This window comes from Pteropus alecto, unplaced genomic scaffold, assembly GCF_000325575.1.
Source record: "Pteropus alecto unplaced genomic scaffold, ASM32557v1 scaffold76, whole genome shotgun sequence".
Taxonomy (NCBI): Eukaryota; Metazoa; Chordata; class Mammalia; order Chiroptera; family Pteropodidae; genus Pteropus; species Pteropus alecto.
Window position 1 is genome coordinate 29844065 of NW_006443138.1, and position 19124 is coordinate 29863188.

The 19124-nt window shown below is 45.3% G+C and overlaps 1 protein-coding gene across 2 annotated transcripts; it reads left to right on the forward strand.

Moving 5' to 3' along the window:
• Window positions 1–382: 382 nt before the first annotated feature.
• WNT5B (Wnt family member 5B) lies at window positions 383–13016 on the forward strand. Of its 2 annotated transcripts, none has more exons than XM_025040963.1 (4): window positions 383–528; window positions 1700–1947; window positions 6623–6915; window positions 11599–13016. In XM_025040963.1, the coding sequence occupies exons 1-4, from the start codon at window positions 452–454 to the stop codon at window positions 12055–12057; spliced, it is 1077 nt and encodes a 358-aa protein (XP_024896731.1). In that variant the 5' UTR covers window positions 383–451; the 3' UTR covers window positions 12058–13016. The 2 variants fall into 2 exon arrangements, with proteins under 2 accessions (XP_024896731.1, XP_015453888.1); XM_015598402.2 differs by having other exon boundaries at window positions 439–576.
• Window positions 13017–19124: the final 6108 nt, after the last annotated feature.

Genomic DNA, 19124 nt, shown 5'->3' on the forward strand with positions numbered 1-19124 from the left:
GGGAAGGGCGACGGGACAGTTCTCGTTTCTGGAAGAGGGGCAGGTGTGCATTGCAACAGCTGAAGTTCTTCCTAAATGCTGCATAGAGCAACCTCTGTTCTTAAAGTGGTTTGCTTTCATTTCTTCTAGTTTCTCCGCTCATTGTTTCCTTTGGAATTAGGTCCCCGAATAGGGTCTTCACTGTTTGGAGTAAGAGACAACGAGACAGTCAGTCCTATGGTGAGAAGATGAGCAATAGGAGATGGAGGCTGGAAAGAGGCTGAATTTCTTTGGAGGAGCAGAAAGTGGCATTAGATCCATCTCAGAGCTCACTCTCCTGTCTCCTGGTCCTCTCCTATGTCACATTTCCACATTGATTCTCCCTTTGTTTCTGTTTTCTCAGGGTGCCCAGTTTTGGAAGCCGGCAGTCCCTGAGGTCTTCCCAGGACACTGGGGAGGGCTGAGGCGGACCATGCCCGGCCTGCTGCTGCTCGCTGCTGCATTGCTCTCCAGCTGGGCTCAGCTTCCAGCCGAAGCCAGCTCCTGGTGGTGAGTGAGAGGGGCTGAAGTCCTACTCTACAACCTACGCTTCCTTTGGTAATTGAAATGTGGAGAAGGTCACAATGCGTCGTGATCATTCCTTTATTTATAGGAATCCTACGGACCTCTTTTATCCCAGGAAAACTAGGACGGCCTTTTTCTCTCTCGAGCCCCCAGAAGTAAGGTTCCACAAGGATAAAAGATTAGTTCATTTGGCTTTTTCTCTAATCCTGTCTACATCCTCCTTTTTCTGGCTCTTCTTCCATTCCCATGGGTGACTAGAAATAACTCTTTTGTTGCTATTGGATTGATTGATTGACTGATTGATTGATTAATCGATTTATCTATCTATCTATCTATCCATTCATTCATTCATTCGTTCATTTTGCTGGTGGGGGCAAGGAGAATAGAATTCCTGTTTTATAAGTCTGAAGACCAGATGAGGAATTTCTAGGACCACGTGTGGCTTTTTTTTTGTATTTTTGAGACTATTGTAATTACCAAGTCAACATGGAAATGGCAGGCATTCACCACCTGTTTTGTACGGTCTGTGTCCTGCTCGCATTTTTACTCAGATGGCAAATGTACAGCCTTCTCATCTAACTTAACACTTTATTACATCTGGTGGATGATTAGCAAAAGGGAGAGCCCCTGAGCTGACAAAGAGTGTGTTAGGGGTTGTGAGGGTCAGATATGGAAGTGAAAACATTTAGAATATATTGTTACAGATGTAAATTTGATTCGATTTTAAAGACATAAGGGGCGTTCTATTTAAGGGAATTTATTGCTTTCCATCACATATCCTGCACTTGGGCCAAAGTGAATAAGTCATGGCTCTTTCTGCCCTCTGCCTCAGATGAATAACCTGCCCTCTCTGCCGCCTTCTCCTTCTGCCCCATATCCTTTAAGACCCAGCTCACACTCTGGCCATCTCTTTCTAACTTCTTCCCAGCTATCTGATCACTCTGGATCCAGAAGCTCAAGTTGTCTTAGGCATTTGACATCTTGCATGTCATCTGTGATTGTGCCTCAGTTTCTTCAATTTTCCTTTCCAAGCCCTTAGTACAGGGCCCTGTGCACAGAAAACACTCAGTAAATGTGTTGAATGAATGACTTACTGCTGCACACAGGCATTTGCTCACGCCTTGGCCTTTTTCCCCTTTCTGGATCGCTGCTGTAGGTCGTTAGCTATGAACCCGGTGCAGAGACCTGAGATGTTCATCATCGGTGCCCAGCCTGTGTGCAGCCAGCTTCCTGGGCTCTCCCCTGGCCAGAGAAAGCTGTGCCAGTTGTACCAGGAGCACATGGCCTACATAGGGGAGGGAGCCAAGACAGGCATCAAGGAGTGCCAGTACCAGTTCCGGCAGAGGCGGTGGAACTGCAGCACCGTGGACAACACGTCTGTCTTTGGGAGGGTCATGCAGATAGGTAAGCGGCCACCAAGGCATGACTTGGCTAAAGGGACTCTGCTCACCTGGCCTGGGAGCAAGCATGCTCTCTCAGGGACAGGGAAGGCCCACCTGAATATCTAAGTGGGTTCTCTCAAGACTTGGAAGCGGTGTGCAAGGAGAGAGGGAGATGCACACAGGAAGTGCAGTCTCAGATGATGTGTTAGCCGCACAGCTCAGTGCTTCCAGCTTCACCCTGTCTGGGGCAGCCTGCATGTGACTCACTGGGAAGGGATTAGACCATCTGAGTTGAGTTAGAGTGAATTGGGAAACCCGCCCACCACCAGTGCCCTTTGTCTCAGTACAGGGCCTCCTTTGAGAACTTTGCCCTGAATGTCTGTAGGCTTTTTGCCTCTTCTACTTGGACCCTGAAGAGATCAGAAACTTTGGGCCAAATTAATGATAGCTGCCATTGACCTGACCCAGATGCATTCCTGGCTTTTCATCTGAAAGGGGGTGTATGTGAAAGTGAAGGAAGGAGACAGACAAGAAGAAAACGAGAGGGCCACCTCTTTCCAGATTCTTGTTCTCTCCCCTCTCTCACTCCTGGGCTGGGATTCTTTGGCCACCCTATTGCTTAGATGAGGTGTGATCTGGGGTCTAATTGTTTTAGGTCCTTTTGAAATGCAATTCTCCTCTCCCTTGCAAGAAATTGAGAAATCCGGCCCTGTTCTACTGGGTCTTATCCCCAGAGTCATAAAAGGAAGGTGTTAGAGCACTGTATTCCCTGTCTCACATTCCCTCAAAACATGTTCTTCTCAAAAGGCAATGGACATTCTGGAGTTGCTAGAGGCTGGGGTTTTGCCAATGATTTTAGCAGCAGAGGAGTTAAGGAGTTGAGATCCGTGCTCCTCTGTTATAGATACTTGGAAGGGCCCCTTCCTCTCCTGACCTTGTTCCCCTACCTCCCCTGCCCCAGAATGAGCAGTAAGGACCAAGGTAAAGTACACTTTGAGCCACGCTTCTCTCTTTCTTCCTTTGATATCAACTCAAGGTCCATAAAAGGAGTGCTCGTGTGTCCCCATGATAGTCTTACTGGGCGGCTTTCCCAAAAGAATGGACCTGGGGGTTAGGTGGGACACTTCTTCATAATTTATCAATTCTTCTCAAATACACTGTGTATCTGTCCCTTCCTCCTGATAAAAGTCTTGGTCGGTAGCATCCCCTGCCCTGGGGAGGACACTAGGATGGCCCGTAGAGAGAGGCACCCCTGATCGCTTTAAGGGAACAACCTAATGTATGCCCGACGTTGGCTAGAACCTTTCCATGTGTCGTTCCGTTAGAGTGAAGGCTCAAAAAGTGAGGCTTTACTTTAGAAAGAAAAGGGTTATCAGGAATAGAAACTCCGCTGGGTACAGATTTGCATGGTGGAATGACTTGTGAAAGCAGACCCCATTCTGTACCCTACTCTGTTACAAATGGAACCCTCCTGTTTGCTTTATTTTCACTGTAACCTTTTTGAAGCTTCCCTGAGGGTTTGTGCTACCTGGGAAGCTGTCCTCCATTCCTTCCCCTGGGCCCAGCTAGCTAGCTCCTGGTGAGTCCTCTTACTGCTGCTATCTTATGTGTAACTTTAAGATTCCCTCATTCTTTAGATCGGCTGCAAAAGTCCACCACCAGAGGGCAGCAGAGCAGCTCAGAGGGAGCTATTGGCGCTTCACCCAGCCTCCACCCAGAGGAGCATGGAGGCATGGTAGTTGGAACAGAGAGGGCATGATATTGCCCTGCTGTCTGTCTCCTGTTGTCCTACTAGAGCAGGGTCTCTCTAGTATCTCGTTGGCTGCTGGTTTATTAGCCTTCATCCTTGAGATGGTTTGAGCTTCCACTCTGAACTGTTTTATATATACAAACCCCTCCCCTCCTCTGCATTGCTTATCCATTCTGAAACCCCAAGTTATTTCTTGCTCGCTGAGAGTAGCACTAGAAGTCTGCGCCTACCAGGCTTACCAAAGACCCAAATGCTGCCCCATAAAGGCAGAGCTGCTTGCACCTAAGGCCTAATGATGTCCTTGACCAAAACAGGCAGAATGATTTTAAAGGACAGCTAATTCACCTGAGGACAGATTGGGATTCCAAACCATGCTGATAGGCGACAACCTTCAGAGCACATAATATCTGCGGTATTTTGCTCAGCTGCAGGTACACTATTTTAAAAGGCAATTCTGGGAGAGGTGATTCAGCTCTGAATAGCATTTTTGCTAAAGAAAGGAAGAAGAAATCAGGCATATGTAGGTTGGAAAAGAGAACACATAAAAGGCATATTAGTTGTTTTCAAATACTGAAGGGCCGTCAGAGGGAGAAAGGATTAGCCAGTGTATCTCCAGCAGTCGGAAGTTATAAGGAGTCTTATTTAAGCTTAATACAAGAAAGAACGTTCTGGTGATTTAGAGCCATTAGGAAAAGATGGAATGGGTCGCCTTGAGAACCCAACCTGCTTCCCTGAGGAATGTTGTAAAAGGAATGCTTACAGTGGGTGGAATGTGGATCTGGACTGCAGCTTCAGAAGCTCCTTCCTGCCCCAGGATGCCAGGTCACGGGGCTGAGGCCTCATTTTAGGATGACTTCAGGCATGACTCCCTTCCTGCTAAGAGCCTCTTGGCTATCTTACCATCCTGGGGGCTCTTACTCATAGCATGACTCTTTTAGACCAGATAGACCCTGGTCTCTGGCAGTGGTTCAGCACCGACTCTAACGTCAAGCCAGAGGGCTGAATCATGAGTGTGATTTCCTGTATCATCTGGGTTTTTCTTGGGCTGCTCCTAGCCCATGACTGACCAGAAGCTGACCCCTGGTTAATTAAGAAAAACTGCTTTGCCCAGTGTGATCTGGTTATAAACTTCACTATGTCAAAAAGTAAGGTAAGGTGGGAGATCACACTAGACCTATTAATGATTGCAGACTGCTTTTCTCTCCACCTGCCAAGACAGAATTGTGGGATGTCTACTTCTGACTATGGAGATGCAGGACAGAAGGAAATGGAGAGCAGAATATTCTGCCTGGTTTAATAGGTCTGGGTTGAATCTCAGTTTCATGCTAAGAACCACTCCCTCCCTTTCATTCCTGAGCCCATATGAGTGTTATTTATTATTAGAGCTTTATGGAAACTTCATGTACCATTACAGTTCACCATTTAAGAGTGTACAGTTCAGTGTATATTCACAAGACTGTGCAGCCAGCACCACTGTCTGATTCCAGAACATTTTCATAACCCTATAAAGAAACTGCATACCCATCACTGATCACTCTCCCTTTCTCCTCCATTTCTCCCCAAACCCTAGGTAACCACTGATCTTTCTGTCTCTATGAATTATCATATTATGGACATTTCATATAAATAGAATCATATAATGTGTGGCCTTTTATATCAGTTTCAATACAGATACAAAATGCTAAGTGGTTCACTTAATATACTAAGTTCAAGGTTCATCCACGTTGTAGCATGTACCAGTACTTTATTACTTTTTATGGCTGAATAATATTCCATTGTATGGATTATACCACCTTTTGTTTACCCATTCATCTGCTGATGGACAAAATGGACTCTTTCCTCTTTTTGACTATTATGAATAATTCTTCAGTGAACATTCATGTATAAGCTTGTGTGTGGACATTAGGTTTTCATTTATTTTGGATATATTCTTAGGAGTAGAACTGCTGGGTCATGTGGTAATTCTCTGTTTAACCTTTTGAGGAGCTACCAGACTGTTTTCCAAAGCAGCTGCACCATTTAACATTCCCACCAGCAGTACATGAGGGTTCTAGTTTTTCTTTATTCTTGCCAACTTGTCATTCATTGTCTTTTTTATTATTGCCATCCTCGTGGGTGTGAAGTGGTATGTCATTGTGATTTTGATTTGCATTTCACTGGTGGCTGAGTATTATTTTTTATAAAAATTTTTTGAAGTAGAGCATACGTCATGTGAGTTTTTAAGTGGTTCACTATAGCAATAAAGAGGAACACAGTTTGGATTTTCTACTAGAAATGATCTGGATTTTTGGAGAGACCATGCTGAGCATCCCATAGTTGTGGTTCCCAATGCTCTGGAGTTGGGAGGCAGTGTGGACCCCATGGAAGACAGGGAGGCAGCACGATGATCCTGGACATAGTGATTCTAGTCCACTTTCTACTCCTGGTCTCCGCCGCACTGTCTAGCTCAATAATGGCAGCAATAAAAAGACAGATATATGGCTCATCGAGTGGTGAAAATTTGGCATCTGTGAGGGAGAGATTTTTGTGAGGCGAGAGTCCTGCTCTTGGTCCATGATTTCTACACAGTCTCATTCTGTTTGACTCGTGTGTTCCCTAAATTCTCTAAATTCCCTAATGCCCGCTCTCCCCTTCATTTTGGTCTTCTTCCTAAAAATCTACTGTCACGTAAGCTTCTCTGGAATGGGTGTTAGTGTGGGCCAGGGCTGGAGGGAGTCATTCAGTCTGGTATGTCCACAAGGCAGAGGAGGCAAATCAGCTTGTAATCAAGAGAAGTTTCGAACCATCAAGACCATGGGAAGTGAAAGGCATGCCCTCCTGGCCTTGTTTCCCATCCTGGGAGTGTGACGGCTGAAGCGACAGTGTGGGTCTGGAGGAACCTGAGGGAAAGGAAAGACTCCTCTAGAGCGCTGCCCTCCTTCACCACCCCTCTTGCCTTCTCTTGCAGGGAGCCGTGAGACCGCCTTCACCTATGCAGTAAGCGCAGCGGGGGTGGTGAACGCCATCAGCCGGGCTTGCCGAGAGGGCGAGCTCTCCACATGTGGCTGTAGCCGGACAGCACGGCCCAAGGACCTTCCCCGGGACTGGCTGTGGGGTGGCTGTGGGGACAACGTGGAGTATGGCTACCGCTTTGCTAAGGAGTTTGTGGATGCCCGGGAGCGGGAGAAGAACTTTGCCAAGGGATCGGAGGAGCAGGGCCGGGTGCTCATGAACCTGCAGAACAACGAGGCGGGTCGAAGGGTAAGCTGGACCCCATTCCACCCTGCCCCATCCCCCCACACTCCGCATGCACCACAGACCACCTAGTCTGTCCCTGGGTGTCTCAGGCTGTCCCTGAACTCTGTGCCCTGGCCTGGCCATCGAGGAAGGGCGTTAGCCTGACTAGGGAGATTCTTCCCTCAGCTGCTGGCCTAGATGCCCATGTTATTGAATTAATCCTTTTGAAAGGTTCCATTTCACAACAGGCTCATGCACTTACCTTTTTTTTTTAACCTTATTCATTTCTCCACAGGACATTTGTCCCTATAGGGCTGAGGTGCAGTCTTAAGATCAGAATTCCAGGCATAGGGAGTGGAATTCTTGTCTCTACTGCCCCTTCTTTATCATTCGAACAGAAAGAACAATTGGAAGTTTAGGCTGTTAGATTTGGTCTAAGGTTTATGATTTCTTAAAGGCTCAGGTAGAAGCAGAGCTGACTTACGAGCTGCTGTCATACATAGTCAGGAACCCAGTCTAAAAGCTCAATCAGGTCTGATGGGAAACACACTTGTGTGCTAGGAGTTTTAAACATAAGTGGAAGGGTGAAGGACAACCATCCTCAACTATCCTGGCTCAAGTAGACAGTCTTACCAATCTTATGTAAGATATGACAGTCTCTGAGCCTCAATTTCAGTAGATACTGACATGGAGGTTTTGGGGTGAGCTCGCTTTATTGTACACGCAGATCATACCTGGGCAACAGCCTTAGAGGGCCGTTATGTTGTGCTGGAGGGCAGATGCTGCTCTGCCTGCACCTTGTTCACAAAGACCCCACCTCTGAGCTCATGCTTTGGATTCCTCTTTCCTTTGCTGCTCTCTGAGGCCTCTGCCCCAGGAAACTGGGGGGCTCGCTCAGCTTACCCAGTGTGGACGGGAGTGGGAACGTGCATCCTGGTCTGCCTGTAGAGACGTCTGAGCACCGGGTGTGGGCCACTCTCCTGACAGAGGGCCGGGGGACCACAGACCTCTCAGAGATTTCTTCCTGGGAGTGTTGTTCACACTCAGGTCTGTGCCAGGTCAGCTGGCTCGGGGGCCCAGGCGAATGTACTTCAGTGAGAGTAAAGATGAACTAACTAATAAATGAGAACAGCGGTTTCTTGAGAAGAAATCAGAAATTTAATGTTGGTTCATTGATGATTTGGTAGCTCAGCATGAATATATTTTTACAAAGGTGTTTAAATATCACCTTTTAAAAACTTTTAAAAATTAAGTTCTGTTTCATAGGAGTACATAGCAAATAAATGGGATCGGAAGTGTGTTTTACATGAATCGGCACCTTGCGATGTTGGCTTGGTAAAATGTGGTACTCTAGTGCGAACAGTGTGATGTCAAGTAGAAATTAGAATTGGTCAGTTGCCCAGTGTCTTCCTTACATATCATATATCCCGAGGCCAGTGTTTTTAGCCACGTATAGGAGGGTGGTGTTAATTCGTGGTGGTGTGAGGGGTTCTAGTTGGTGCTCTGAACGGTGGTTGTTAATGGTACGAACTGGGGCAGAGAGACCAGAACTGTCTTAGGCGACCACCCTGAGGGCACCTGGGGGACTGTCTCAGTCTCCAGGACTTTCCCTCTGTTCAGCAGTCCATTTGCCAGTCTTCTGGTGTCTAACCATGAGGAATAGGGAGAGATTGGTGAAAAAGGTTAAAGTCTTCACTTTATCTCCTGAATGCCCAAATTTTATCCATTTTTCAAGATCCCAGTTCAAATACCACCTACTCCTTCAACTCTTTACCATCCCCCATAGGTAGTAGTGTCTGCATCAGAACTGCAGTAGAGCATTTGTCCTCCTGAAGTATGGCTTACTCTACCTCATCCTATAGGCTGTAGGGACAGGGGTCACCATGTGTGCTTCTTTGCAACAACTCTCACCATGCTTTACATGGGTGGGAGCATGTGAATATGCAGACAGAAGTTCCCATATTGCTTCCTAGAGAGAGGTCAAATTCATGGAAGGCTGTTTCCTGTCTCTGCTCTGAGCTGTCCTTGGGGCATTGTGACAGATGTGGAGGTGACTAGGCATTCATCCTAATCTGGGCGCCATTTCGATCACAGTCTTGACCCCACTTCTGCTGGCTCCTCATTTTATTGCCCTTAATTGTTTGTTTGTTTGTACTGGCCCTTATCTTGGCAGCACCTTCCCTTCCATCTGCCTTGTTTCTCGCTTACACGCCTTCCCCTGTCTGTCTCCCTATCTTTGGGCCCCCCTTCCTCCAGTTCCACACCTCTTCCAGAGCCCTTTATCTCTCCCTTTGCCTCTGTCTCCTCCAGGTTGGGCATTCTTGTCCCTCCATTTTTTATTCCCTCTCCAAGGAACAGGCCTTGGCCATCAATCACCATCTGAGGCCAGAGCTATTCAACCTCCCACCTCCTCACACCTGCACAAAAAGGTCCTCAGGAAGGACTAAATGGTGGCAGGGATTGAAAATTTTCTGGAGTAGTATTTTGCAACCGGATTGTTTTTAAAACAAAATATCTAGGATTTGACATCTTGCCCACAGAGTAAATCTTGGGCATACTTTGCAAGAAATTTCTCTTGGCCTTTAAGAGTTTCTAGTAACTCCATTTTAGATATTGATGGCAAGGGCAGTGGGTTGATACTGCCTTGTCACTCAAGGGCTTCTAAGCATGTCCAGATAAAAGCCGCTTAATCCTTGTGAGAGTCCTTTCGGTTACCAAGCTCAGTTACACCATTAGATAGAAATGGAAGAAGGACTAGAGAGGGGTTTGCCGGGGGCAAGATGTAGAACTAGAAAAAAAATTTTTTTAAACATTTGATTGCTTTTTTAGTTAGCAGAAAGGGCAAAAAATTAGGGTTCTATGCTCCGCCCCTTCTCCTGTAAGAGGAACTTGTATATATTATCGATCATAAAATATTTTAAAGTACAAATATTATGTCTCTACGCTGTCCATACAATATCTTTCTTCCCAGAGGAAGGATGGGAGGAATGTCTAAATAGTGAGGGTCGACGACACTCTTCCTCTTGGATGTTTTACTAAAATTCCTATCCTTACTCTGTGAGGTCAAAAACTTTCCCCCAATCTCCCTAAGTGTTTGTTCCCAGTGGAGATGCTTATCCTGTTCCCTTAGTCACTTAACGGCAAGGTACACAGTTTTAGGCCCTTAATGCTTCCTCCTTCCAGCAACGCCAGATGCCCGACATCCCTGTCTAAACCAAGGACCATTTCCAGAGGAATGTCAGGCTCCAGCTCAGACCTGGGGATTTGTGCCAGAAGAATAATTGCAGGCTCTGTCTTTGAAGTGCCTGTTGGAATGGGGGTGTCGGTTCCTTTATGCCTTGAGCCTGGAGCTGCCAGCCAAGTGTTGGTGCATTTAACCTCAGGGAGAAGCTTGCCTTCTTTCTCCACCCTAAGCTGTTTTTAAGCCCCAAGACTAGATTGCAGAAGTGCTACACATTCTGAGACCCTTCTGGGTGGCCCTAAACAGGTTATTGAGGCTTTCTAGTGCTTCAGTTTTTCCACCATAAAATAATGGAAATAATTCCACACCAGAAAAAAAATCAGGAAACATTTTGACAATAGTTATATGAGCCGATGATGGTTAAGCTATTTCTTGCACCTGCAGTGATCTCTGCATAGTGCTGAATAAAGACACAGTCTGGGGACTCTTGAAAAGAAATCTGAGAAAAACTCTTGAAAAACGTGTCCCTACTCAGTTGGTGACAATAGCTGTGGCATAAGAAAATGTTCTGCAGTGGGCTTGCATTTTTATCCTGCCATCTGCACTTCTGGGCCTGCTGCCAGGGTTATTTGCCACAATGCATCAGTATGCTTTCATTGAAAAGCACTTTGTAAGCAGCTTTCTGGTCTACTCTTGCTTTTACATTTTGATTTGGGATAACTCAAGTTCAAATCCACTCCACATCATTGTGGTTCGGTGACTTCTGGGGTGGATTTGTTTTCAAATGCATCACCCCATAGGTAGGCCCACCGGCTTGCTCTTACTTTGCACGGGCCTCAGCTCTCTACCTCCATACTCACATCCTCTCCCAGGGGAGTCAGGGAGTGCTGGGATAGAAGAAAGTAGTCTTGCTCACAGATATAATGTGGTTTATTGTGAGGCAACGAATGACTATCGATTTAATGACCAATGTTAACACAGAAAAGGGGACTATTTAATTCTTAGGGGATTTGGCAGAATCAAGAGAGCTTTGGCTAACTGGGGCCACGCCAACAGTTTCTGTTACAGGCTTGTGATTTGACTGGATTCTTTTTCTGACTTGTGCTCCACACCGTGTAAAAGCTGTACACATTTTGCTGGATTTTATTTGCTTGTTTGGGCCTTTGATCATGATAGAAATATCTCTCCCCGCCCCCCTCGATGGTAAAGATGACACATTTATTGTAATAATTTCAAGTAATAAGAAACAGTAAAGTAGAAAGTACAAGCGCCCCAAATGTCATCCTTGTAGCTGATCAAACTTATTGCATTTCCTCCCCAGCATTTTCTTTTGCAGTGTTCCCTTTATCTGCTTTCAACCTGAGTGACTGAGGATCCTGGAAAGATCTTTGTCTACATTTGAAAAACTACCTGCCCCTCCCCATATTAGCTCTCTGCTATACATGGCCTGTGGCCACTCAAGCTACCCTCTTGTCATCTTCCATCAGGGACACTCCTTCTTATTCACTTCTTTCCCCTCCCCCCAGGCTGTGTATAAGATGGCAGACGTAGCTTGCAAATGCCATGGCGTCTCGGGGTCCTGCAGCCTCAAGACCTGCTGGCTCCAGCTGGCTGAGTTCCGCAAGGTGGGGGACCAGCTGAAGGAGAAGTATGACAGCGCTGCCGCCATGCGCATCACCCGCAAAGGCAAGCTGGAGCTCGTCAACAGCCGCTTCAACCAGCCCACCCCTGAGGACCTGGTGTACGTGGACCCCAGCCCTGACTACTGCCTGCGCAACGAGACCACGGGCTCCCTGGGCACCCAGGGCCGCCTCTGCAACAAGACCTCGGAGGGCATGGATGGCTGCGAGCTCATGTGCTGTGGCCGTGGCTACGACCAGTTCAAGAGCGTCCAGGTGGAGCGCTGCCACTGCAAGTTCCACTGGTGCTGCTTCGTCAAGTGCAAGAAGTGTACGGAGATCGTCGACCAGTATGTCTGTAAATAGCTGGGGGGTTCCCACCCTCCTGGCCCTCTTCTCCACTCTGCCTCACAGAAGTTTATATTATATAAATCTATAAAAATATATTTTATATTTGTATAAATGAATGGATGGGTGATAAATAATTAAAAGAAGAAAATGGAAAGGAAAAGCTTATTTAAGAGACGCTGGAGATCTCTGAGGATTGGACTTTGCTGGTTCTCAACTCCCAGTGGGTGGGACAAAGGTCTTTTTTTCCCTCCCTCTGGTGGGAACTCTCAGGATGTAGGGACTTGAAAACCTTCGCTGTCTATGGCCTGGAGAGAGGCGGTGCTTAGATGGAGAAGATGATTTTGTCTGAAAGTCTGGAGTCTTTGCTAGGTAGATGGCTGCCCTGTAACCCCAGCCAATGGGCCAAGAGGCCCCGAGGAAAGTGACAGGAACTCAGCCTAAACCTTGAAGTCTTCAGAATCTTGCCCAGAATATTGATTGGTTCTGTGAGAGGCCCGGTGCCTTCCTACTTTTTTATTTGTGTGCATACTTGCCGAATCCTTTACAGAAATGAGGCGGGGTCCGATGTCATCTCTGTCCGGTGACTACAAAAGACCTGCACCTCCCCAGACTCCTGGCCCTGTCTTACCAATGAGAATTACTCTTCTTCCACAGTTCACTAGCTCCTGCCAGAAGTTCCCTGCACCAGGAGGAAAGGAGGTCATTTAGCCTGCCGTGTTAGGAAAGACACGAACTGAATATTTGTGCCTGAGCTGCAGAAAGCCAGGCGCATAACTGGACTGAGTGAACATTGCACTGTGCTCCCACACAGGGAGAAGAAACTTGTGATGCTGCTGCTGTCACTTCCTCCATCAAGGGAGGCCTCACGAACAACAGGATGCGTAGCTAGGTCGGGCTCGGCTGGCCTGCTGTGGTCTCTTCATCTCTGCCCCACATGTACAGTTTCTCTCTGACATTAAATACCCTTTACTGAAGTTTCTTTCCCTTTCCTTATTTGGACACACGATTAGCTTTCACGAGTCTCCTCTGATTTTTTACCTAATCCCTAGACCCCTGCTACAGGGTACATATATGGAAGAGGGTAAGGAAATTGAGATTTTCAGAGCTCTAGTGTGGTGATCAGTGACAAGACAGGAGAACTTATGAGAATTGAATAAGATAATGTATTTAAATGCTGTCCCCAAGGGCTAAATACTCTTCAAATGGTAAGTATTAACATTACTATTTGTTATGCACAAAAGAATTCAGAGATTTAAGTTGAAACCTTACATTTGCCTTCCCCTTTCCCTTCTTCCTCCATTCACAGCCTATCAAATTCGCCCTGGTTTGTTTACTGGGTCCTTGGTAAAAGCACAGGTGAGGGTGATGCTCTCTGCAGGCTCCTCTCTATCGCCAACTCCAGTTTTGGACTCCAGTAGCTGGGGCCAGGAGAGAGAGTAAGGCAGAGCGCAGGGATCTAGGAAGGGAGATGTTATAGCCTAGAAAATGGGGAAGGAGTTACTGGGAGAGACACTGGTCCAGGCTGCACTGGACTGACCAGCTTGCAGGTGAGCCAGTAACTACATAAAGACACTGGTTTTATTCTAGAAACATTTGGGAGGAAATAATGAAATTATGGAATTAACTTGGGTTATAATGAGTAAATGATATTGCAAAAACAATCTAAAAGAGATTCTGCCTGAGGGTGACCATGGCCATGTATACTACCTGTATCTTCAGTGTCTAAAGAGGAACCTTCTGACCCAACATCAAAAAACATCAGATGTAGGTTTATTTTACCAGTAACTGTTCCTCACACTGTTACTCAGACTCCTTTGGTTGACGTTTTCAAGATGAGTGAAAGTGATTCAAGATGAAAGAAAGTGATTCAAATCAGCTGGCCTACTAAAGGTCGAAACCACGTCCTTGGTTTCGTTAGTTGGCATTTAACCAAATAAACTAACTGGTCACACAGATCAACAGGTTGTGAAACACTGGCTGACATCATTGCTCTTTGCCACATCACTGTTGTGGAGAGCGTGGAGTTACCTTATGTCAGGTGCTCAGAGCGTTTAAGAGCTGAAAGCCAATTCATCCTTAGAAACCACTGGAAATTAGTTGAGAGTGACTTGTCCACTATCCTAGAAGTGACTTCTATGTTCTTGAAGGGAGATGGACCATCCCTATTGTGTCGAGGTTTTCCTCCAGAGCCATGGCAAGGGGATAGAGTAAATATTGAATATTTCCTTTCTGATGTGGGGAGCAAGTCATATGTTCAAATACTAATGTGATTGTTGCATCCACTGACAACCAGGGTCAGGAAGTACTTAATTTTCAAAATAGGTCGGAATGAAGTTATAGTAATTGTCACATGCTCGTTAAATCCTGGTGATTTGACAGTTGCCTGTGAAGTGACCGATAATGCTGTAGGAATGTGGCTAGAGAACATGGAGACCAACCTGAAAAAAGGAGCTTCTGCCCAGAACCATAGAATGTTAGAGCAGGGAGAGAACGTGACAGTCAGCTCTCCAGCTCCTGGGTTTCCAGATAAAGACCCGAACCTTAGTGTGCTGTAAAAATGCAGAGTCCTAGCCCTCCAGCACCAGAAACTTTTATTCTGTTGGTTTGGGTTAGGACTGCTATATGCACCTTTAACAAGGACCTGAGACTACATGCTGGTGATCCAGAGACTACACTGAGTCTCTTGTCATTACAGCTAGCCCAAGATGAGCAAGGAGACAGGCAGCCAGGTCCTGATTCCCAACCCAGGGCCCTTGACCACCCTGTGCAGGATTCCCTAGTACCTGAAATATATTATGTACTCTAGTTGAAAGATTGTGCATTGGCTATAGTCATCCCAGGAAGCCTTTCTGATGAGACGAGAAAGAGTATGTGGCACAGAGCAGAAGTGACTTGCCCTGGGATGTTCACCTCTGTTCTGTGCCTGGGACTGGTAGAGGGAGCCTGCAGATCCATTATGAATATAACAAGGCAATATTTGCTTAGCTATTTGTCTGCATGTATTCACCTTGTCCTCAAGATAAAATTAGAAAAGTATGCCTGACTGTCTCCATTTAAAAAGAGATGGGAAGGTCAGAAGGCAGTCAGAGCCCGAGGTAAGATCAGGGCAGGCCTGGGTTCTTTATAAAGGCATTCTGACGAAACCCTTAAGAACTTGGATTTGAAATCCTAATTTGGAGAACTCATTTAGTGGTTATCCATTCTCCATTCTTTGAGGTGAAAAACAAAACTTGCTATATATGTTAAAATCCTAAATTTATTATTATTTCTGAAATTCTGCCCTGCTTCCTATCTTAAATCATTATTATCTTATTTAAGCTTTGTCATCCCGTGGAGTTCTAGGAACTAGCAAGACATCTGTGGTTGAGATTGCTCCATGAGACAGAGATCTCACGGTTGCAGTAGTTTATCAAGAAGCCTATTTCTGGAGCAGAGAGCCACACCGTCCTGAAAGGGTAAAATGAAATAGTCATTTTCAGAGCATTTGGGATCTTGCTTTCCTGCAACTGTGGTCTATTTTAGTTCAAATAAACATAAAAATTCTCTAAAAAAAAAGAAAAGAAAAAAAAGAAATAGTCATCTTCATCTTAAAACAGGCTCTGATGCATTGTCAGCCTTTACTTACACTGGTTACATATATTTCGGAAGAACCTCAGTGTGTGTATGTATGTGTGTGCATGGGCGGTGGGCATATGGATGTGTGCACACGTACTAATGCATGCCCATACACACAGGAATGAATTTTTTCATCAACTTTGGAGGGGAGATGGAGAGGCACTTGAGGCATGGACTATGTAAAAAATATAAAATAATTGTCACCACTTCTGGCTGAGACATTGCATAACATGGATTTTCTGTCTTTATTGGAAATCTCTACCCACTCGGTTGGCTAATGATGACAAACTTCAAATCTCTAGAAGGAATGTTGGGAAGCTGAGAAGGGCTACCTGAGTTGAAAGTGCTAAGTATTGTTGTTTGTCCGTTATTATATAAGAATTGCTGCATTGTATTTATACTAAGACAATAAGAAAAGAAGTAAAGAGTGCTTTCATTCCTGATTTTACATTAAGAACTATGGATATTTTGCCCAAAGTAAAAAGGTTTCAGCCTAGGTATGAGGGTCAGACAATATGGAAGACCCAGCCCTTACACAGTTAATTTCCTAGATCGTTTGAGAGTTGGGCGTTGATCATGCAGATTATCCACGTTCTTTGTTTTCTCCCTCCTGCTGCCTGCCTTTTGGTCTTCAGTCTGATCATTTGCAGCTTTACCAGAGGAAGCAACAGAAGATAGAACCAAATCAGTTAATTCAAGCTTCCTAAGTAGTTTCAATAAATAACTGAGTAAGAGAGGAGTGACTAAAGTTAGATTTTAAAATTATCTGTGAACTTGATTTGTCACTTTCGTATATTATCTGCTGCTCTCGATGATAACTGGAAATAGACTGACAGTTGCCCACAACCAAAGCAAGTAGGAAACCACAGTATCTGGAGACTTTGCCAAAGTGTGGTGCCTACCAGCAAAATATAAGAAGGGGCCTTTGGCAGATGCACCAAGATGTAAAAGAAAAGCCACTGTAGAAAGGCTGAACCCTTTTAATCCAATTTTATTTTAAAACCAAAAAGACTGTGTCTTCTTTTAAATGGCCCTGGCCCTCTTGTACATATCCGAGACTTGGGGCTTGTGCTCTGTCTGCCAGATCAGCCAGCCCTTTGGCTGGTACCTGATTTGAAGTTTATGTCTTCTCTCATATGTTTATTCTCAGAGAACTTTATAGTACAAGGGAAGTTTCATAAAGGAAGGAATTTTTTTTTAATCTCTTCTGTTTCCAGCTATTTTTCTCAGAACCTAAAACAGTGCCTAGCACAGAGGAAGTATTCAATAAATATTTGTTAAATGAATGAGTGAATGATGATTCTCATTGCACAGATGAGGAAACTGAAAGATAAAGAGATTAACTGCCCAGGCCACTCTGTAGTTTCTCCTCTCAAAACTGTAAGTAAGAGAAATTGGTTTGAATCAGCTTAAAAGGAGGATGGTATTATAAAGGTTCAGGAGAGTCTCATAGACCTAGGGTCTTCAGGAGGTGACCCAGACACCTCTTGCTTGCTCCTCTTCCCTCCTCTCTGGTCCCTGTGGTCGGCTTCCCTCCCCGTGTGTCTCTGCAGACCAGCTTCCTCTGCATCTCATGATGGGACATAGGGCAGCCAACAGCTTCTGAGTTAACAGGCTACAGTTCCAGCCATGGGAAGTGATTCAGAAGCTCTCCTGATCCTCATTCCAAATTCCCGGAGAAGAGCTCTTGGGCCCTCTCCACCGTCCCATAACCTCGCAGTGGTTAAAGTCAATGAAGTGGAGGGGTATAAGCGTTCATCAAGGTGGGAGGAGCTGCTCTGTCCTCGACAATTTCTCCACTGATGGTCAGATCAGAGAACTCGTAATCCAGCTTGCTGTTGTGTGTGGAGACCCTGTAAGCATTTACCCTGGAAAAGCTGGTGAGGAGTCCTTTATCGGTGAAAATGCATAATTATGGAACAAGTCTTGAGACTTCTCAAGGAGGTAAAAACCTGAGCCCATTAAGTGAAGAGGAAGGCTCCTGCTCCTGTTCCCTGAATAACTTCAGGGATGAGAAAAATACCAGCTCGTGTCTCTGATAACATTAAAGGAGAATAGTTTCTAAGCAGGTGACTAGACTCAGTGACTGTCCTTGGCTGACATTAATTTTTCTTATACTGAGCTCTATTCGAAGGGTCAATGATTCCTGTTAACGATTTCAAGATACCTTCCTTTTGAGAGTATAAACCTACAGTATTAATTGTTTCCTTCATGCTTTTTCTAGTTCTTCAAGGTCTGAGCACATGCCAAGTGGAATAAAGATTGTTAAGATTTTTCTGTAAATCTTCCACAGCTCCTGGGGAGCAACTGGCAAACATTTGAAACATTGCGTATGCCCCATGGCTAGCCTTCTGTCCTTTTTGATTTAAGACACAAGCCATCCAGCCTTCAAATCTTAAGCTGTGGACAGGAAAGACACATTTATAAAGTAGGAAGTAATTCCACTCACACTTGTAAGGTGCTATATTTCCTTCCTCTTTTTATTTTCTAACTGTCAGGACCTAACTGCTCAACAGGCTATGCCAAGACCGTGGGCTCCTGCAGCACTGGCTCCGGGCTGGGTTGCGGTTCTTACTGGCCACACGGTGTCGCTGTTTTATCAGCTGTAGCCAAATGTCTCTGGCTCACACCATAGTTCAAAAGTTGGGCAGTGCGGTCCTTGTATATAGATGGCAGAAACAGAACCTAGACAGCAGCAGAGTTTTAGATTTTGCATTTGAACGAATTTGAGAAGAGTTAGGTCAGCGTTTTTTACTTGTTTTTAAAGATTGAGTGTGGAAGGTAGCACAGGTAAGGAAACCATGAGAGGAATGCTCAGCTGGGCCACTGAGAGAGACCTCAGTGATGACAATGGAGCGCAGCCTGGGAGGTGGCTGCATACTAGGTATTTGTTTAGTCATGGTTTATCTCCTGCTTCTAAGTAGTTCCCAGGCAGCCGAATACTTTTCATGCTTGAAGGTTATCATCATAGAGGTGGGGATAATTATAGCTACCATTTATCAAGTGCTTACTATATACCAGCTGCTTTGCATATATTCTACCATGTAATTCTCTCAGTACCTCCGCAAGGTAGCCATTATTATCCACATGTTACAGATGGGAAAACTCAGACTCAGAAAGTTTAAGTATTGTCATTTGACTCACACAGCCAATAATTGATGCTGATTCCAAAGCTCTTTCTCAGTAGATTTCTGGGTAATTACAGAATCTAGTCATCTGAAATAAGAGGTGCCCATTTTTTCCTAAGTCTCAAGATGTGTACAATAATCATTCCTATTTTGTCACCATGAATTTTGAATGAGAAAAGTGACTAGGGAAATGTATTTCGATAGGCACACATGGCAGAGGGAACTTGGCGATTCTCAATCTAGAGTAAAAGGACAAAGCGTACAGGGCTAATGACAAAATTATGCACGAAGTGAAGAGAGTATATTGAGCTACATGTTGAAGCAAAGAGAGAACTGGTG